Below are 22,306 nucleotides of genomic sequence, written 5' to 3'. Positions count from 1 at the left end.
CACTGCTCCCTGACAAACCTTTCTTCAGTAAACTTCCAACTTTCTAACAGAAATCTTCTAGCACCCTCTGCTGGACACAAACAGCTGTGTTTTGGAGAGGCCAGGGGCTTTAACAAGTTGGTTGTTAAGCACTTAGCCAAAGAGAAATGAGTTTTCATCATTACTTCTCTAAATAAATATAATTCAATTTACAAATACCTACTCATGACCAACACCCAGCAGGTGTGCTCTCTGTCTACATTATTATGTGCTAATTTTAACTAACTAATTTTCAGTTTCAGTGGCAGGTGCAGTCGTACTGTGAAACTAACTGCCAGCCTCATGTCAAAAGCGTAAAAGAAAATGGGTGAGGTCACTTTTTAAACTGTAGTCCAGGTGGAGGCAGCTAATTTCCATTTCTGAGACAATCCACATGGGTGTGTCCACTGCTTTTATACTTGATGTAGAAGCAGATCTAATTAAAATGTCCCCTCCACATTCAGTGCTCCTCTGAAGTAAATGAAAAACTAACTTTCACATCACAAACACACAAGTTTTGAGATATAAACACAAAACTTGGCCTTCTGGCCTATCAAATAAATAAGAAAAACAAAAACAAAAAAATAAGCGTGCAACTAGCTGACAGTGAGCGCAGAGAAGCAGACAGAAAAACAGATTTAAAAAAAGACTTGCTCTCTCTAAAAACAGATAAAACATGCAATGTTTCAAACAGCTACGACAGATGGACGATGAGGTGATGGAATAAATGTTAGTCATACTGGAGATGTCACTTACGAGACTTCTGTCCCCACATGGGTAGATGCAGCTTCCCGGAGGAGTAGTAAATAAAGCCCAGGACCAGCATGGGGCACAGGATGAACAGCAGCTTGTGTGCAGGCTTCATTGTCTTCAGTCATTCACATGGCACTATTCAGGTCATCACCTGGAATCACAGGAGGAGAGTGGGACATTTTATTTACACATCTGTAAAGACTAAAGCAATCTGTCAGCAGCACAAGAAAAAAAAACCAAACTGATACAAACAAAACACGGTGATTAGAGGAGGGGGAAAATGAGTCATAGCAAAAGATCGGCTGGCAAGAAAGATAAGAAGAAAAGAGGGTAAAAGTGTTTTTTTAGGTCAAATGTGTGGGATGAAAGGTAGTTTTATCAAGACAGATCTTAGATTTCTCATTTAACTCTACAGAGGTGCGATTGTTGATCTCTTCCCTTGGTTACAACAGGAAAATAAAAGTCACTAAAAATAAGACAAAAAAACATTGATTTGATTCGTGCAGGGAACCTTGACAAGAATTCCAAATGCAAGAAGTTACAATAACTGAGAGGCATAAAAAGTCATTTTGTTTTTTAGCACGTCTTTAAGACATGAGGACAGCAATACTGAAATGTATCAGCATGTGCTGCTAAAGGCCTCACTCCAGCAAACTTTTTTCTATAGTTTAACAGGAAACCCCACGCCCTGTGTTCATGGTTTGACACCTGCAGAGCGCTCATAATCTGGGCTCTCTGTTTAAAACGAGCAAAAACTAAGTTACTGCTGTATTTAGTCACCGTTATAGCTCAGTTAACCTCGATCTACTTGCCTCAGGCAAACAAACGTAAATCAACATGCCATAATGCAGTAAATTATGCAGTCTAGAGGTTACCTGGCAGAAGACAAAACAACCCTGTCAGTGATCTGTGTGACCTTGTCCCTGATTGGAACAAACTGCTTAATACAGGTCTGTTGTCTACAGACTCTTTCAACCCGACACCATTGGAGATTTTAGTTCGGTCTTTGGGTGCCTAGAAAAGCGCTATATAAATGCAATCCATTATTTAAAAAATATATAAATTAAAAAATTAAAATATGAGGAGACCCTGCTGAAAAAGCATGTTGCAGAAATTCTCAGATCTGACATGCTTCAAAATATTGATATCGAATATCAAGTGGACTGTCTCTGATCCTGGAAATTGAAGGCAAACTGCAGAGAAGGGCTCAGCAGCTTTAGCACAGGGAGGTGTCGAAGCACAGCTGAGCACAGATAAGAGTAATGCCTCTGCCTGATACTTTAACAAAAAAACAAACAAAAAAAAAAAAAAGATAATAATATGCATGAGCCAACAGATGTTGTCCTCTATATTTAAAACGCAAGCACCAACCTGCGCAGTTGTTGACACTGCGCTGACCATCTCACGTAAAAATGAACTTATTCATCCAGTTTTGTTGCTGCCTGCAATCTGTGAAAAGTTTGCCCAATAGACAGTTAGGCAGACACACTGCTCGGTTGGTGCCTTTAACTGCAGACTCGCAAACAAAACGCAAGACACCTAATTATAAAAGAAATTTTTTTAAACATAATAAAAATAAAGAGTAGGTAGGTAGGCCTAAAAGGGTAACCGCTGCAGCAGAAACGAACCCGAGGCGGTTGGAAGGTATCACAGGGTAAAAGTCTAGAAGCAACAGTCGCTCACCTCACCTCACCTCACTGCTCGTTTCATACACACGGTTCCTAAAGTGTTGTATCAAAGGCCACATTTAAGGTCAGGTCTCTATATTCAGGTGTAAGTCACGTTATTCGCCTACCTTCAGCTGAGACCGCAGGGAGGTCCTTGGCTAGCAAGAACAAACATAACGGAACTTTCAGTGGTCAAAAGTTGTGTCCCAGTTTTTCATAAAACGACCGTTTTAACAGGGGTTTGCCTTAGTAAAGTCCGCTTATCCTGACGTCGTCGTAGCAAATGATTACCTAGATATTTACTGAGAGAGAGTGAGAGAGACAGAGAGAGAGAGCTGTGGAAAAGACGATAGATGACATGAACGGCTAGCTATTGTAGCCTCGGCTAGCCACTCGTTAGGCTAACAACGCTGCGTTGGCACAGGGGGAGTTTTGCCTTCATCCCGTCGGTAGGCCTACAGTTTAGCGCGGCGCTGCTCGAGACATTTTTGAGGTACAACAGCGAGCTTGGTGAAACGGTCCACGGAGGCAGTACGAATAAAAAGGCTCATAACAACAGCGAGTATACCAGAGCCCGCAGTACAATACTGCGATTATACAGCTGTTGGTGGTAGAATGAGAGTACCGGTTTGGCTGAATTACCCACCGCGATCACAGCCGAATAAAGAAAACACGGTTTAGCCACGTCTCATTGCCATTCCCAGCGGACTGTTATAAATTTAGTCTTTACCTTTTCTGTTTCCTTCCGAGTCCCCCCGTGAGAAACAGTACCGCTCTTAGAATAAACAGAGGTTTGGCCGATAAAATGACAGTGTTCTCCCTCCTCTCCAAGCCATCTTGATAAAATCTGCGAAAGTCAGTGGATCAGTAAGCAGAAGACGAACGGCTCGAGTCTCTCTGTCTGTGTGTGTGTGTGTGTGTGGCTGCTGAGACAGGAGAGCTCCCTGCCTCCCCGGGCTCTAGTGTGCATCAAGAGTGACCAAAGAAAAACGCACTCCCTCCATCAACATGATGATGATGATGATCAGCAGCGGCTTGCTTGTCCACAGCAACACAGTTTGCCTGCAACGGTCACATGAGGCTTTCAGTGGATTACGATGCCCCCTCGTCCTGTTTTAGTAGGGCCAGGATGAATGCACCTTTTCATGTGGATCTTCACGTGGTGCTTCTCTTTGCTTTTCTGCTGTTGTAGTACTGTTGTAGCTGGGTTTGCATCAATAGCTCACATATACAGGAGCCGTCCTTGTTCTGCAGCGGTAATAGAGATCCTGTAACGTACAGAGCATGTTGTCCTGCCTGTCCTGTTAGTGTAATGCTATGTGCTTGGCCAGCACAGCTTTAATTGGGGAGTATGTTTTGATCCCACAGTTGGGAGGATTAGTATTAGTTGACTTGAAGCCATTTTTGTTTTCCCTTTAGGAGGATTTTGTAGGAAGCCTTTGAGGAGAACACTCTCCTTCAGTCAATCCTGTCTCACTCGATTAGACATAGATAATGAGACGATCAGTTGTATGGGCAGAAATCTGTGCCATCAGAAACTGATGAAACTTTGAATAAGTTAAATTCGAATTTGAATTGCTCGGATTGAATCTGAATTGTAACTTAAATAAATGCTTTAAAAAACTGAATATGAATTATCCTAATTTGAAATTCAATTTATTGGTTGGAAAATGATCGTCACTAAATTGAAATTGAATTTTATATTTTGAAAATTAATTAATTTGCTTTGAAACCGTATTTTATCCTTTAAAAGTTTAGCTCTAGAATAATTTGAGATTTACTTCTCACCATTCAATTTCAGTTCCGAAATTCAGTTTTTGGGGACTTACATCCGGTTCCGGTTCAAGAGTAATTGAGCGCAGATTAATAGAACTACGTTTTACTAGCGGACCGAAAGTGTTACTGATGGGAATCCACAGCATCTTGAGCTGAATTAAGACCAGAAGACATTCATCATGTCGAATCACCAACGGATAAACTCAGGTTGGTAATAAATGTATAAAATGTATAAGAACAAGCGTCATGTTAACAAATGATAGCCGTACAGTAACCTTTAAAGCAGGGGTGTCAAACTCAAATACACAGTGGGCCAAAATTCAAAACTGGAACAAAGTCGCGGGCTAACATTAATATTTATTGAAAAAAAAAATCTTCCTCCAGATATAAGAATGAATCTTTTCTTATGGACTCAAATAAGTTTTGCTGGAAAACTGAATATGGAACAAGCAAAGCTTAATACTAAACAATATATATATTAGCTGTATAATACCAGTAGGCCAGCTCTAATAGTAATTTGGTATGGCTTCGCGGGCCAAATGTAATTAGGCTGCGGGCCAAATTTGGCCCGCGGGCCAGAGTTTGACACCTATGCTTTAAAGGATAAAATACAGTTTCAAAGCAAATTAATTCATTTTCAAAATATAAAATTCAATTTCAATTTAGTGATGATCATTTTCCAACCAATAAATTGAATTTCAAATTAGGATAATTCATATTCAGTTTTTTAAACCATTTATTTAAGTTACAATTCAGATTCAATCCGAGAAATTCAAATTCGAATTTAACTTATTCAAATTCAGTTTCTGATGGCACAGATTTCTGCCCATAAAGTTGTTTTGACAGCAGGTGTCTAAATTTTGAAACTTAATTTTATCATCTGTGTGATTTGCCTGGTTTGTGGAAGTATTTTTCTTTAGATGCCTTTGTTTTCGCAAGCACCCACATGGTCAGTGAGGGGGCACCACTTCCACTAGTAAACAGTCATCCAGAGTGTGACATGTGCACCCATACCCACTGGTACATAAAAAAGAAAAAAAATGTCTTTGTACTTATGCAACATTTTGTCCCTTGATGCACTGTGCAACAGCAAATTAGTTGCTATGCTTTAAAGCCCCCAGTTCACCTCAAGACCTCACCACTATTTCTCACTTTCCGAGCACTAAAATAAGAAATACGTTTTGAAACAGGCAGACAAATTCAAAGAAAAAAAATGTTTACCAAACATCAAGGACCTGAGCTAGTCTATATGAAGGAAAAATAGGAAATAGTCAAAGGAGCTTGCAAAGAAAAGCGTCTGGACTTCTTTAAGTTGCTTGAAGATGTATCACCTCTCATCCGAGAAGCTTCTTCAGTTCTAAGGTCAAATAGTGGGGAGTCCCAGATTTAAACCTAGTGGGAGAATATCCCCCCACGGAGGGACAAAAGAACCCCCTGATGAATCTCTAATCACATGAGCCAAGGTGTTAAAATGGGTGTGGGTCCCAATCAGCCAGGGTTTCGGGTGAGCTCATTGTGAAACCTGGCCCCACCTTATCATGCGAATTCCTGAGGTCAGATGGCCCAGGATGTGAGTGGGCGTTCAGGGGTCCTTTTGTCCCTCGGTGAGGGGATATTCTCCCACCTGGTTTAAATCTGGGACTCCCCACCATTTGACCTTAGAACTGAAGAAGCTTCTCGGATGAGAGGTGAAACGTCTTCAAGCAACTTAAAGAAGTCCAGACGCTTTTCTTTGCAAGCTCCTTTGACTACGATGACCTGGATGACTGAGAACCTTCACAGACAAAAATAGGAAATACTTCCTTTTAAAACTACACATATTACATTCATCACTTCAGTGTTCGTAAAGAGGAGGTAATAATATGCAAAGGTAACCCACCCATTGTGTCAACTTCAACCAGTTTTTAAAAAAGAAGAAGATTGCACTGTATTGTGCAAGTCTTGGACCGCCCTAGATTTCTTCATATTTTCCTTACAAGAAGCGAGACTATCCAGTAACTGTTTGATCTTGAGCGTTAACATTTAGATTTCTGAATTTGTGATTTGTGTTAAGCCACTTAACACTGACCAAACTGCATGCATTAAAAAGGCACCTAACCCAGGGGATGAACATGTGTTGTGTCTACACATAAAAGACAACTTAGCACAAAGCTAATTTTAAACTTTATCTTCAGGCCCTTTGTTACTAGCTACAGGCATAAATTAGTATTTTTGCAACAACAACAATGCAATTCCCAAGGCTATTAAAAAACTACTAACAAAAAACAAAACGAATAAGCAAAATCTTAAGTCAAGTCCTTGAAATAGAAAAGACAAATCAGCAAAGACCTGATGCAGGACCAGAGAGATATATCTAGAGATATATCTAGAGATATATATAGCATTTGAAATGCAAACTATCATCAGTATGTATGGGAGAGGTTGGTTGAGAGGTACAACTTGGTGTCTTTTTTTTTTGTTTTAGATTACATTTTTACACTCCGACCCTTAAACCGCACAGAGTATGGAGCTGAGAATTAAAAGTAAAACTGTCGGGAGCAGGTTGTGCTCCAACTTCGGGCGGTACCTTACCAGAACTACAGAATGAAGATCACAACACTGCATTACCGCAGATATGTGTGTAATGTGTTACACTTGCTTCTAATCTGCTGCCAATTTTTTTTTTACTAACTGCAATTACACAGAACACACCAGAAATGCCTGTTAAATTAATTTCACTTGTATCTGCTGGCATACCAAAGCTATTTTCACATCTCCTTTATTAGGCTGTGAGACTGTAAGCTTTAATGTTTAAATGAAACCAGTTTACTGTCACCTTAAAAATAAACGGCAGCTCTGAGAGCGCACTCAGTGATTAAACTAAACTTGAATTAAACTGCATCTACAGTTCACCAAATTCAGAGAATTAAAAAAAAAAGGTAGTATTAATTGTGTGTCCTTTTTGCAAAAATTTGTTATTTATTTTAGATTTTTAATCATCGTGTCTGATAAAGTCTCTGGAGTAGGGGGCGATGATGACAATAATTCTGTGGAAGAAGAGTCATATGAACTGTGAAACTTCCTTTTCAGATGAGTCAAATGCTGCTAACACCATGCCTTATATCAAAAGGAAACTCTGGGTTAACTTGGACAGCTGATTCATGTAACTGCTTATACCAACTATATATGTTGGGATAAGTGAATCCAGATAGCAGAAAGGTATTTTGGTTGAACTTGCTTTGTAGTATAGGGATCGGATCTGAGCTCTATCCTTAACATAAAATGGTTTGTCTTTAAATGGTTGAGTTACTCTACATGGTGTAAGTATGATTGATTATGAGATAACGACACACTTTAGATTTAGTTCTCACGGGTTTCTGAAGGTTATTGACTGCTGTTCAATACTTTTCAGTCCAGTCCTTGTACCTGACACTTTTTCAGAATATTTTTTGCTTGAGCCACTTAATACTGACTTAATACTTCAGTATTCAAACATAAAAAGGCATCGAACTCAAGTTAAGCTGTTTATCATTTGGTCTCATTGCTTTAGTTAAATCTACAAAAGGCCAAATATAAAGTCTGACAAGCATAAAATGCTGTATTTGCACTAACAAAGAGCTATTAGCTGAAAGTGTGGCATATCATAGCATGGTGTGTGGTGTCCTTAAAAAATCTGAAGAAAGTGGACAGTGGAGAAAAGAAGCAATGTGAGGCCTAACTTATCCACAGCAGATGAACAGTATCTGAAAGTTAACACCTTAAGAAATAAGAAAAAAATCCAGCAGATACAAAATAGTTTTAGTGGAAGGGTTGCTGTCAAGGATGATCTGATATCGTCGTGTTGGTGTTGTTCCCAGATCATCATGAAAATGTTGTTCCAGGTTCAACATTGCAATAATATGCAAAGGTAACCCATTGCAAAGGTAATCACATTGTTGTGACGTTATTCTTTTGCGCGCCAAGCCATTCGTGCATTTATGAAATTCCAATGTTGCAAGGACAATATCAGTTCTGCTTACCGTTTATTAAAGGGTCAGGGTTAGGGTCCGTTGATCGGCGGACAGAGGCGGTTTCTCGCAGCTTAAGTACAGTTTTTTGTTTTACAGCGGTTTTTCCCGAAGTCGAAAAAGTATGACGTCACAACATTCTGATTGGTCACTTGCAATGTTGATCCTGGAACAACATTTAGTATGATGATCTGGGAACAACACCAACACGACAATATCAGATTGTGCGGCTGTCAAGGAGCCATTCTTAAGGATGGGAAATGCAGAGAAAGGGGTGAGGTATGCTGAACTACACAAGAACTGGAATGAAAGATCAGAGAAAAACAAAGGTCTGGGAAGATTAATCTAAAAATTGAAATGTTTTGTTTCAAATCTTCAATATGTAAGTAGGAGGACAGGAGAGGGGTATAGCAGTGAGACTGCACAGCCATCTGTAAAACACAGTGGAGGCTGTGTTATGGTTTGGGGCTGAATTTCAGTCAGTAGTGTTGGAGATCTTGTTAAAATTAATAAAATGCAGAAAAGCACCATCAGATTTTGATTCACCATTGAGTACTCTTTGAAAACCATCTAATTGGCAACAGCTTCATTTTTCAGAATGACAATGCTCCAGCACACACTGCCAGTGCAGTAATAACATTCATGGATAGAAAAAACACACAATGGATCCCTATCAGTCCCGGATTGGCCTCCCCAGAGCCGGACTCAACATTATTGAAGCTATGTAGATCATGTTGACAGAGAACAGAACAAAAGGCAGCCAACATCCAAAGAAGAGCTTTGAATGTTCTCGAAGAAGCCTGGAGAACGCTTCCTGAAGTCTACTTAAAGAAACAAGAAGAAAGCTGCCTAAGAGAGTTCAAGCTATGAGGGTTTTTACCTTATATATGCATGTTTGCATGCGTCTTTATAATTCACTGCACCTGTTTCCTAGCTAAATGTAAAGAAAAGATAAATTGCTCAAGACTTTTCCACAGTACTGCATACTTAGCATATAAATAAGTAAATAAAATTTCTCAGTTCCAACAGTTGATATGTCGATTTTGCATTAAATTCAAGTGAACACAACAAACTTGCAAATTGTGGATTCCTGGACATAGACCCGTATCATCCTCTGCATCAGCATGGCCCCTGTAGACTTTGTATGCTGTATGCTTTCAATCCCCGCTAGACTTTTACCCCATCACATAGCTGCTTACAGCAGATTATGTTGCAGTAAATCCATAGTCCTGTCCTTCACACCTGCTCAGGTTACTCACTTTATTCAGTTTTCTTTGTGCTTCTTGCTTCTTATTTATGACACGACATTCACATGGTCTCATTTCCTACATAACCAGTTGTTGGGCTGAGAGCCAAGTTAGGAGGCAGGAGGCAGCAGTCTTCCGTTTTTTGCCCAGCAAAGAGTGTGGCAGAGTAGCACACCGATCTATTAATATTGAATCAAGCAGGAAATAGAATCTGCTCACCCACTGTTCTCCATCTGGGGTCAGGAGATTAGTAGGAGCCAGGAGGAAAAGAACACGAGCAAACTCACGCACGCACACACTTACCCTATTGAGAATCACAAGCCTTTTCAAGAGCTGGTGTGGGATTCCCTTATGAGTTGGCACGTGAGTCATTCATTGCTATGGTCTTGCAAGAAGGAAGAATTAAGAATTTGTCTGATCTCTAACCACATCTGTGTAGTGCACCATTATTTATTCGTCTGGCTTACTGAAGGGAAAATGTACCATTTCTCCTATACAGTTCTGTTCTGTCTATCCCAAGTTCAGTCCCTGAGATGAAAGCACGTGGAAATTAATTTGACCATTTGGGGGTTGTGGTTTAGCAATTTTACAGCTGTGGTTTCCCTCCTTTTCTACTGATACACTCCACTGCTCTGATGAATTATTTTCAGAGTTGCAAACAAGAACATATCAGAGCCTTGACTGACTATTTAGTCATGTTAACAGAAATACACGTGCTGGTGAAAATGCAATCCTACTCCCTGCTTCTTAATTGCCTTCTATTAGCAGTGAAACCATCCGGTTACAGATATTTAAGTCTTCTCTCCACAGTGCAGACTGTTTCTGTTGTGCATAAGCTCACACGTTTGCCTAACCAAGGAGCTTTTATTGTATTCTTTTAACAATAAAGTTGTTTTTTTTACAACATAGTACCTTAGATCAGCTTGTATTTCAGTTTTTCTCAGTTACTTTGGCATGTTTCTTGCTCAGCTCTGATTGTGCATTCCCCAAAAGATGCAGCCGTAGTCTAGCAGCAGAAGGCTTCAACTCATCCAGAATAATTTATTCAGGTTTCACAATCTCACAACTAAATGACAGCAGCAACCTGGCCAGGGTGTACCCCGCCTTTTGTCCTATGACAGCTGGATGAGGCTCCAGTACTCCTGCAAACCTAAATTAGATAGACAATTGAGGAAGTAGATGGAACTAAAGGGATTTTTCCTTGATATCTTCCTAAAACCACGAGCCCTCACCTGGCTTCATCAGGTGAGGGCCTCAAGCTTGCACTGGAACAGTTCGCAGCCGAGTGTGAAGCAGCGGGAATGAGGATCAGCACCTCCAAATCTGAGGCCATGGTTCTCAGCCGGAAAAGGGTGGAGTGCCCACTCCGGGTCGGGGATGAGTTCCTGCCCCAAGTGGAGGAGTTCAAGTATCTCGGGGTCTTGTTCGCGAGTGATGGGAGAAGGGAGCTGGAGATCGACAGACGGATTGGGGCTGCAGCTGCAGTAATGCAGACGCTGCACCGGTCCGTCGTGGTGAAGAGGGAGCTGAGTGTAAAAGCGAAGCTCTCAATTTACCGGTCGATCTACGTCCCTACCCTCACCTATGGCCACGAGCTGTGGGTAGTGACCAAAAGAACGAGATCGCGGATACAAGCGGCAGAAATGAGCTTCCTCCGAAGGGTGGCTGGCCTCTCCCTTAGAGATAGGATGACAAGTTCGGCCATCCGGGAGGGGCTCAGAGTAGAGCCGCTGCTGCTCCACATCAAAAGGAGCCAGCTGAGGTGGTTTGGGCATCTGACAAGGATGCCCCCTGGGCGCCTCCTGGGTGAGGTGTTCCAGGCATGTCCCTCCGGGATGAGGCCCCGCGGCAGACCCAGGACACGCTGGAGAGATTATATCTCTCGGCTGGCCTGGGAACGCCTTGGTGTTCCCCCGGAGAAGCTGGAGGAGGTGGCTGGGGAGAGGGAGGTCTGGGCCTTTTTGCTGCCCCCGTGACCCAGCCTCGGATAAAGCGGAGGAAGATGGATGGATGGATGGATCTTCCTAAAACTGGGCGGATCTGCAAGTATGCCTTGGCCATCCAGTTATACGGGTTTTATGTTGCGGTAATTATGTTGCAAAGTTTACAGGTAAATGTGACTCACTGCAGTTTACAAACCTAATAACGCGTGCTCCTGTTGCAACCTCGAACAGTCGGTATCCACAACGTAATCTATCTCTCTCTCTCTTCTTTTTTGCCTTAATTGTCAGCTATGCACATGACCAAATGTACTATGCAAATGCAATGCTATTAACAGAAGTATTTTTTGTTTTAGATATGTCAAAAAGTATCAATTTGAATGAATTAATTGTGGAACAGGATTATTAACATCCTTTCTATGTCTGTTTTCATCACAAATCTGAGTTAAAATAATACACGACTACAGCCAAAGTGAACGGTGGGCAAAATTAATACTTCAGTGTTCTGTCATGTGAATCATCGGACCACTTCCTTATTTGCTGATTTGCTGACAGATATCTTACATTTACTACAGCAGCATTTCTTTATCATTTTGAAAAAATGACATGTACTGTTGAACTTGCACTTAAGATGTGGTTAAGCATCTTTATGGTGACAGAAATAGTTTCACTGGTTCCGCTCACTTAAGACCAAACTATTAAAAATAACAACCTGCAATTTTTACTGGCCTTTATCACCATCAAAACGAATAAGGATCTGTAATTAATCTAAATTAATTAATTAATTATTAATTTGGATGTGGACAAATATATCAACAAAGGACTGAGTATTGGCTAGATAAATTATGGGGAAAAAAATCACACACAATTTCATAATAATACAAAATAAAGAATGTAGAACAATTTTAAACATGAAAGTCTTTGTCACAAAAATTGAAGCAAATACTATTTTCATCCAAATTTCATGCTGACACACTAAAGCAGAAATGTCAGTAGATAGCCTGAACAGAACACGATTCTTGTGTCTCCAGATGCAACTGACTGAGAAAAGTTTTCTTTTAGTTTTTGAGATATTCATATTCAAACCTCAAATTTTCAAGAGAGGAACAAAATGCTGTGGGTATGGGTTCTGATGGACCATAAAAAAAAAAGAAGAAAGATCATGTCTAGGGAATTGATTCTGGAAATTAATTATTCAGACGTTAAAATTCATATCACACTGCGATTAATTCAGTGTTTGGTGTAATATGTTTAACTTTTGGCTCCTGTCACAGTTCAAATCAATTTGGAAACATCCCTATTAAAGTATAACCTAGATCTCAGAGTGCTTATAAATAGTTTTATCTCTCACAGAAGTTTAAATCAATTGTAAGAGTAACACTGTAAAAGTTTTACGGTCTTAAGCGCATGTTTATGTGTATGGGGTCAATTTGGCATAATAAAAAGGAATTGTTATGGCGACATACTCACACAAATACAGAAACAATATCCCGATGGAGGACATAATTTTGTGAATGAATAGATTATTAATGTATCACTTACAGAACTGTTCTTGGCTTTTTAAAGTTGTGTAACACATAGGGGGGAAAATCTGATTAATGCATCTGAGTTTTATAAACTTAAATTAAAGGTAGAAAGAAACATCACCTTTTCAGCTGCTGCCGTCAAGTCCTTTAGCCAGAGTATTAAAACTAGACAAGAACTAAGAACTAAGAACAGATGAATCACGGAGGTATCCCCCCCCCGCCCCCAAAAAAAGGACCATATTGATTTGGAGACTTCCTTTTTAGGTCACTGTAAACAGTAGTTAATCAGTAACTGAATTAACGGGAAGAATAAGACTCTAGAAATCCAATAAAATACTGGCAGTACATTGTGGCTGGGCTCTGTACCCAGCTGTTAATTAATTACAAGGTTGGAATTCATTATTTCATACAATACAGTAAAATAATGTTTGGGGACTGGATGAAGCAGGAACTGATAAAAACAGAGGGAGATATTTGGTGCGACCTTTGTACTAGATGTTAACAAACATGGCACAAGCATGTTTAAATAAGATCCTGTTGTGACATATATTTCATGGAATTTGGATCCTTTGTACAATTATAAACAGCAGGATTTAATGAACAAGAAGCCATAAAACAGTAACTGTGAGTTATTTTAAGGTTTTATATTTGAGGACATAAAATAAATCTTGTCCTTAACAGGTTTTAAAATGAAATAACTACAACCTGAGATGATCTACAGTGCATAAAATATTCAATTTTATCATTTACTTAACAAAAATAAAGCCAAAGTGCTGCTAATCAAAATACACTTGATTTATTAATCAACAGCAAGTGTGAAAAGCAAAGGTTTTTTTTTAGTTTGCTGGCCCGGAGCATTCAGGTGTGTCTTGATAATGAGGAAGGACATCAGCTCCAAGGTTAGATCGTGCAATATTCAGACAAATTGCCAAAAACCCAAGAGCTACATCTCAGTCTCTGCAGGCCTCGGTTAGCATGTTAAATGTTAGAGCTCATGACAGTACATTAAGAGAAAGACCGAACAAGTACAGGTTGCTTAGAGAAAGTCTCTTCTCTCTAAAAAGAACCTGGCAGCATGGCTTAACTTTGAAAATTTACATCAGAGCAAACTACAAGACTTCTGGAACAATGTCATCTGGATAGATGAGACCAAACTGCAGATATTTCTCCATAATGCGCATAACGCCTCATTTGGCTACAAGAAAAGGGGTGATTGGGGTAAAGGGATTGCCCTTTTTTGCAGCCACTGGACCTGAGTATCTTATAGTATTATATTGTTATGTTATATTCTTTTGTGAGGCCAACTGTCCGACAGCTAAAGACCCAAACTGGGTCAACAGGGCAATGATCCCAAGCACAGCAGCGAATCTAGAACAGAATGGCTGAAAAGGAGAAGAATCAACATGTTACAATGGCCCAGTCAAAAATCCAGACCAATGACTGTAAAAACATATTATATTATACGTATCATTCATATATTATTGAAAGTCATTGGTCCAGACTTTAACATGACTGAAATGCTATGGAAGAAAGAAGTCTAATTCAGACTATGGCAATTAATGTTCCCAAGGCGTACATGTGAAACTGGGATTATTGTAGAGGGCCACACCAATAAGCTTATAATACAATACAATACAATACAACTTTATTTGTATAGCACATTTAAAACCAGAGGTAGCCAAAGTGCTTTACAAAATCCAGTAAAACAGTAGCAAAGTACAAAAGCAGATAAGCTAGCGAGTGGGAGGCATTGATTAACCAAGCATACAAGAACGCAGATAAGCAAGTAAGATTTAAAGATAAAATCGATAAAACAATAAAAGCAAAAGAGAGGAAAAGAGGAGGGCGAGAAAGTACACTTAAAAGGCATGTTGTCACGGCTGGCGGGGTGAGCCGTGTGGTGTGGAGGAAACGGAGGACCCAAAATGCAGACAGCCGATATGATGATAAGAGTGAGGGTTTAATTTACAGTGTACAAATAACAGAACTGAGGGCAGGACAGAACATAAACCTAAACTGGGTGAGCTAAATAACAAACCGGATCATACAAATGGGGTGGGAGGCAGAGAGACACAGACGAGGAACAGACACCATGAAACACAGACGAGCCGACAACGAACACAGACCGACACCCACTATAAATACACACACCAGGTAATCAGGAAATGGCACACAGGAGGGGACACAGCTGGAACTAATGGACATAACGAGACACAACCCTACAAAGTAAAACAGGAAACACACAGACTGTTTTACATAACAACACGAGGACATGAACAGAGCACCGAGGGAGACGCAGGTAGGGAAGATAAACACAACCAAACACCAACAACCAATACAAGATCAGAAATAAACTAGAAAATACTAATAACAAACTCAAAGCGCTGGGTCACCGACCCAGGACCATGACACATGTTCTAGGAGGCCAGGAAGACTAAGCTAAAAAGGTGGGTTTTCAATCGAGACTTGAGGGTCTGGATCGAGTCAGACGCACGAATAGTATGAAGGAGGTTATTCCAGAGGTTAGGTGCGACTGAAGCGAAGGCACTGTCACCTCTGGTTTTCAGCCGTGACCTAGGTTGCACCAAGAGCAATTTGTCAGACGATCTCAGTGTTCTACTGGGAGTAAACACGCTAAGGAGATCAATAAGGTAGCAAGGTGCGATATTATTTATGATTTTATAGGTAAGCAGCAGGATTTTGAAATCAATGCCGTATTTAATTGGAAGCCAGGGGATAAAATTATAAAATTAATCACTGAATCATTGAACTTTTTTTTTTTTTTGGGGCAACAAGCATTTACTTTTAAGTACATATATACACCATTAAGATAGAATTTACTCAGCATGGATGTCCAGAGCTGGGGGCTCAAACTCAGAATGTTGGCATGTGTATGCACTGTGCATACACAAGATTGCTCAGGTGATTAGGGGATTGATCTGTCATGTGATAAAGTGACTCGGACAAAGTAGACCCTTGGAGAAACCACTATGCTGCAGTTTGCTGCATAGTGACGAGGCACCAACTGGAAGAAGAATGAAACAGAAAAACTGCTGTAGAGGATCACAGTAACAGCATATAATCTCAATATGATTTAATATCTGTAATAAAGCCAAAATAACAAGAACCATAAACAATTTGACACAGTATACTTGAAAACCATTTAAAAATATTTAGTATTGGAAGTCAAAATTAACCCATGGCTCCCTGTTTTGTTCTCTAGCAGCTTCGTTCACAAAACTAGTTGTCAGATAGACAGGCACTTTCACATCCTGTAATGGGACTTACACATGCTTACATACATATGAAATCTAGACTTTCTGTCTCTGGTATCCTCCTATCCCCACCCCCTGTTTCTGAGTACACAACCACATACGTGATATTTCTGGTCCCCTGCTCTGCAGCTGCAGAAATGCAGCTAAGCTTTTTCTGTGAGGGAGTTTGAAAAAAATATGAAATTACAACATTGGGCACGTTGTGGCAAGGACTGAACATGATGTACTTGTAAGACAGGACCTGATCGGATCATGTTTTGCTTGGCATTGTTTCAGTTCAGAAATTTGGAGCATTATGGCACGTAGGCTTCTCACAGAAAAGTTCCTAAATGTTAAAACAGAGCATCAGTGGTAAAGAAATGTGTCATGGTTGTTGCTGCCAGACAGGTTGGTCTGAAGATTTCAGGTACTGCTGATGTACTGGGAGTTTCCCCACACTAACACCTCTATGGTTCAGTGAGTGGCCGTGAATGAAAATGCATCGTTGATGCCACAGATCACTTGTTACAACCAAGGTTTGCAGAAAAGCATCTCTGAATGCACAACACTTTGAACCAGGAAGTAGACAGGCAACAGCAGCAGAAGATCATTCGTGTCAGATAAGAACAAGAAACGGAGTCTCGATTTCTGCTGAGAGATTCTGGTGGTGTCTGATACAGACATGCAGGCAACTATTCAGAAAGAAAACAAGACACTGACTCATATTTTTAGTAACCATATGTGAAGCCACCTGCAGTTTAGCTTTAAAACACTAAACGCGTGAAAGGTGTTTAGTGTTACTTGGTTGAAAACCCTTTGCCTGAACTCTTTAACCCTTGAACTCATTGACATCACATATGCTGGGTTTCCTCCTTTTTAATGCTCTGCCAGGCCTTTTATACAGCAGCTTTCAGTTGCTATTTGTTTCTGGGTCTTTCTGTCTGAAGTTTAGTCTGCAACAATTAAAATGCATGCACAGTTGGGTTATGATCTGTTTTCACAGCTTAAGGATGATTTGTTTCACCTGCATATAGAACTCATTTCACTGCATGTTGTCTGTTCACAGCAAAATCTTCCAAATACAAGCACCACACCTCAACTCATCTCCACGCCTTTTATCTACTTAACTGATAATGACAATAACAAAGGAATTGCACACATCTGCTCATGACATAGCGTTTGAGTCAATTGTCCAATTACTTTTCATTTAAAAAGAGGGTGGCACACAATTAGAAGCTGAGACTCCTAAACCCTTCATCTAATTTGAATGTGGATGCCCTCAAATGAAAACTAAGACACATTATGTCCATGTCCATTATATAACTATAATTGGAATATGTTTCTGTAAACAGGTAAAAAAAACAAACAAACAAACAAAAAAAACCTGTGTCAGTGTCCAGAAATAAAATGCTGAACAGTAAGCAGGACCAATATAGTATATCACACCAAATACAACAAGGTGCCATTTCTGAGTAAAACCTTTTCCTCTCCCTATAAAGCATGAACCATTGAATAATTGCCGGAATGACTGGTTTGAAAAGATAAGACCACTGTAGAGATCTCTCTCCCCCCCCCCCCCCCCCAACAACAACAACAAACAAACAAACAACAACAAAAACCTGTGTCAAATATGATACAGTTGGCATTACAGGGTTTTACAGAGGCATTTAATTACAAGTTAGAAATGTACAAGGGAATTCTTAATTAAAAGTTAACTCACAGTAAAGAGCATCCTACCTTCAAACAGTTTCAGAGAGGAAGAATAAGGTTTCCTGTTTGTGCAATATATCCTGTGACTGTGCTAAAACTATTTTTATGAGGTGTGTCTGTTCTCAGACATGTGAAGCTAGAGATACCGGCAACTATCGTCAATTGTCTTCCAGGGTCCAGAGCAGGCGACATTGAAGGAAATTTAAAACTGCTGGCTAAGGGTAAACGTAAATTCAGTAAAATCATAATTCACGTCGGCAGTAATGACACCCGGTTACGCCAGTCGGAGGTCACTAAAATCAATATTGAATCGGTGTGCAACTTTGCCAAAACAATGTCGGACTCTGTAGTTTTCTCTGGTCCCCTCCCCAATCAGACCAGGAGTGACATGTTTAGCCGCATGTTCTCCTTAAATTGCTGGCTGTCTGAGTGGTGTCCCAGAAACAATGTGGGCTTTATAGATAATTGGCAAACCTTCTGGAGGAAACCTGGTCTCATTTCTAGAAATATGGACAAATTTATTAAACTCCCCAAAATATGACTATCCAGAGTTGGGACCAGGAAGCAGAGTTGCAGTCTTACACGCCTCTCTGCAGCTTCTCTCCTCCTGCTACCCCCCCCCCCCCAAAAAAAACCCATCTCCATAGAGACGGTGTCAGCTCCCAAACAGAAACAAACTAAAAACCAGCAATAAACCACTTAAACATAAACAATCACAAAGAAAGAACAATACAGTATCCACATCTGAACCAAAGAGTAAAACAGTGAAATGTGGATTATTAAATATTAGGTCTCTCTCCTTCAAGTCTCTGTTAGTACATGACTTAATAATTGATCAACAAATCGATTTACTCTGCCTTACAGAAACCTGATTGCAGCTGGATGATTATGTTAGTTTAAATGAATCAACACCCCCGAGTCATTCTAACTACCAGAAATCTCGAAGCACAGGTCCAGGGGGCGGTGTGGCAGCAATTTTTCACACCAGTCTATTAATTAACAAAAGACCAAGACAGACTTTTAATTCATTTGAAAGACTGATGCTTAACATTGTCCACCCCAGCTGTGAAACTCAGAAACCAGTCTTACTTGTTATCATCTATCGTCCACCTGGGCCTTACACAGAGTTTGACCGCCAGCGGGTGTGTCGCCGAGTGGGGAAAAATGGTTAGACACATGAACGGGTTGGTGGTGTACCTGGGGCTTCTGTTTAGGTAACTGATCATCAGCTAACTGATCATCTGCAGAGGAATGGCTTATTTGAAGAGTTTCAGTCAGGTTTCAGAGCTCATCACAGCACAGAAACAGCTTTAGTGAAGGTTACAAATGATCTTCTTATGGCCTCTGACAGTGGACTCATCTCTGTGCTTGTCCTGCTAGACCTTAGTGCAGCATTCGATAGTGTTGACCATAATATCCTATTAGAGCGATTAGAACATGCTGCAGGTATTACAGGTACTGTGCTGCAGTGGTTTGTATCATATCTATCTAATAGACTCCAATTTGTACATGTAAATGGAGAGTCCTCTTCACACACTAAGGTCAATTATGGAGTTCCACAGGGTTCAGTGCTAGGACCAATTCTGTTTACATTATACATGCTTCCCTTAGGTATTATCATTAGCATACATTTTCACTGCTATGCAGATGACACCCAGTTCTATCTATCTATGAAACCAGGTAACACACACCAATTAGTTAAACTGCTGGAAAGTCTTAAAGACATAAAGACCTGGATGGCCGCTAACTTTCTGCTTCTTAATTCAGATAAAACTGAGGTTATTTTACTCGGCCCTGAAAATCTTAGAAATATGGTATCTAACCAGATTCTTACTCTGGATGTCATTACCTTGGCCTCCAGTAACGCTGTGAGGAACCTTGGAGTCATTTTTGACCAGGATATGTCCTTCAACGCACATATTAAACAAATATGTAAGACTGCTTTCTTCCATTTGTGCAACATCTCTAAAATTAGAAATATCCTGTCTCAGAGCTGAAAAACTAGTTCATGCATTCATTACTTCCAGGCTGGACTACTGTAATTCATCATTATCAGGATGTCCTAAAAACTAGCTGAAAAGTCTTCAACATTTATTCTCAACTGTGTCATTTGATATATGTTCAGGCAGTGCTCATTTCTGAAATAGCTCCAAATACTCTACATCTCTCATTATTTGTACTTTGCGTACACATCTCACTGTCTTCAGAAAACGCATAGAAGGGAAAACAGAGCAAGGAGAAGTATTAAACAGTTACACAAAGCTGGAAAAGACAGGTGGTGGTCAACAGCCACAAACAAAACTGATTGGACCACTAAGCCAGGCAGCCAATCAAATGGTAGAAATAGCGTGCATAGCGAATTATGAAACTTTATATTTGTACTTTTAACGGTAGCTAGAGTGGGTCAGCGAAATAAATTCAAACTATTTATCGTTCACAGCCTTTTTTTGTGTTCTTCATTCTTTCATACATCCACATGATAGAGATTGGTAAGATGAATGTGTTGAAGTATGCTGGTGGTCATTAGGCTAATCCTCTTTTCCATCTTTTAGGCTAGCTGTCCGGAAGCTAGCTGCAAGATAATCCTGACTTTTACCCCTTTGTTGGTGGACAAAGAAATCCCAATAAAACCAACTAGCGTCTTGTTTTTAATCCTTTATAGTGAAAAGGTTCAATCTTCTTTCCCTGGTCTAATGGCCCTGCAGCATTCACTTTATCAGAAAGTGCCATGATTGTGATCTGGGATTGGAATATTACAGCACGACATTTATAATACATTTTTTAAACGCACAAATACTGACTACAGAATCTCACAGACACAGCAGTCTTTTCAACCTCTATAAGAGACGAAAATGATCTACTGCATTTATGTGCATTTGTTACTTCTCAGCCATACACACTATTTAAAAGATGGCCATACCTTTAAAATCTAAAAAATTGGTAACACTAATATGACACTTTATAAGATAACTAGTGGTGTACTTGGCCTAGTTTAATATTGAGTTTCCATGTATTTTACCTGAAATTAAAACGCAAAACAATTTACCTACTTAATTTAGCCAAGAAAGAATTACACTGTAGGTAATTTTAATAAGTATGTAAGTATACGTTTTGGGTATCGCAAGTATTTTATAGGAAAGGAGACAAATTGTACTGCAAGTAGTGTAGAAGTGGAGTCTTTTCATTCACGATAGTTTGGGTTGATGGTTGACATGGTTGTCACACTTGAAAACTAATGGCGTATAAAAATGTAAAAGTCAAGGCAAAAAAGGGCCGCTCACTCGTGGGTCGTGCATTTCTTTTGTATAGCAGGTGATAAGTTTAGCTGCCTTTATGTGAAACACATTAAGTTAGAAGTTGCACATAATCAAATTATGCAGTAGGGACACTTAAAAATAAGGTCAGTATGAAATACATATCAACTACAAAGCCACTTTTAATCATTTAAAAAAGTAAATCTTCATTCAAGATAGAAAAACTTGATGGATGTGGGTAAAGCCCTATAACGTGACAAATCATGAACCATATGAAGTAAATATAATCAGAACAGGAAGTCATTAAAGATTAAACTCGTTTCAAAATATGGCATTCACACTATTGAGTTCCTGTTCCTGTTTCTCTTTATTCTTTATACTTTATTCTAGTTGCTCCATTTTTTCTTCGCCGTGGAACTACTTCTGCAGTTTTTAAATCAGATTTTTTCAGCTAACACTTAAACTTTTTTTAAACTCTTCTCAACACAAATATCAGCTTCTTCACCCCTTTTCAGCAGAATTTTCAGTTTTCTCACCTGTTTTCAGCAGAATTTTCAGGTTTTCACCTCTTTTCTGCAGAAAGTTCAGCTTTTTCAACTGTCTTCAGCAGAATTTTCAGTTTTTTCACCTCTTTTCATGAGAATTTTCAGTATTTTCACCTCTTTTCATGAGAAATTTCAGTTTCTGCACCTCTTTTCAGCACAATTTTCAGTTTTTTCATCTCTTTTCAGTAGAAGATTCAAAAAGGTTTCCACTTTTTAATGGCATTTTCAGCTTTTCCACTTCTTTTTAATTACCTGACAACCAGTTTGGCTCAGTAAGCTGAGTAGCTCCCTTGAAAGCAGAAAGCCTGGGTTCGAGCCCAGCTCATGGCAACATTTTCTTTCAGCAGACCGTTAAAGTTTTTCACCTCTTTTCAGTACAAATTTCAGCTTCTTCACCCCTTTTCAGCAGAATTTTTGGTTTCTTCACCTCCTTTCAGCACATAGTTTTACACAGGAAATACAACTTTTTCTAGTCTCGAATCCACCCAACTTACACGGTTTATTAAAATAATCAAATGACAGCATTTACATTTATGTTAGACTACTTTTAATTAACTGCTTTAGCCCACTTACAATGAAAAATTAAACAAATCTTGTTCATGACCTTTGTAGTATGTTAACACTATTGGA

At 39.6% G+C, this 22,306-nt stretch overlaps 1 protein-coding gene across 7 annotated transcripts in view; it reads right to left on the bottom strand.

Annotated features, from left to right (window-relative positions):
- Positions 1–13,097, bottom strand: part of st3gal3b (ST3 beta-galactoside alpha-2,3-sialyltransferase 3b) — a 48,301-nt gene extending 35,204 nt beyond the window's left edge. For 2 of the 7 annotated variants that reach the window (XM_006786769.3, XM_006786772.3), the window contains exons 1-2: positions 2,567–3,135; positions 775–922 (exon numbers count right to left, since the gene is read on the bottom strand). In XM_006786769.3, the coding sequence (XP_006786832.1) occupies positions 775–883 (109 nt within the window). In that variant the 5' untranslated portion in view covers positions 884–922; positions 2,567–3,135. Of the gene's footprint in view, positions 1–774; positions 923–2,566; positions 3,136–3,168; positions 3,405–3,433; positions 3,959–13,034 lie in introns of those variants that run through there. The other 5 variants (XM_035906086.2, XM_006786771.3, XM_006786770.3 and 2 more) reach the window with 5 other exon arrangements.
- Between the last annotated feature and the right edge of the window lie 9,209 nt (positions 13,098–22,306).

The sequence above is a fragment of the Neolamprologus brichardi genome, chromosome 18 (assembly GCF_056152115.1).
Source record: "Neolamprologus brichardi isolate AB-2024 chromosome 18, ASM5615211v1, whole genome shotgun sequence".
Taxonomy (NCBI): domain Eukaryota; kingdom Metazoa; phylum Chordata; class Actinopteri; order Cichliformes; family Cichlidae; genus Neolamprologus; species Neolamprologus brichardi.
Note: the sequence above shows the minus strand (reverse complement) of the source record. Positions and strands in the feature narration are given on the sequence as shown.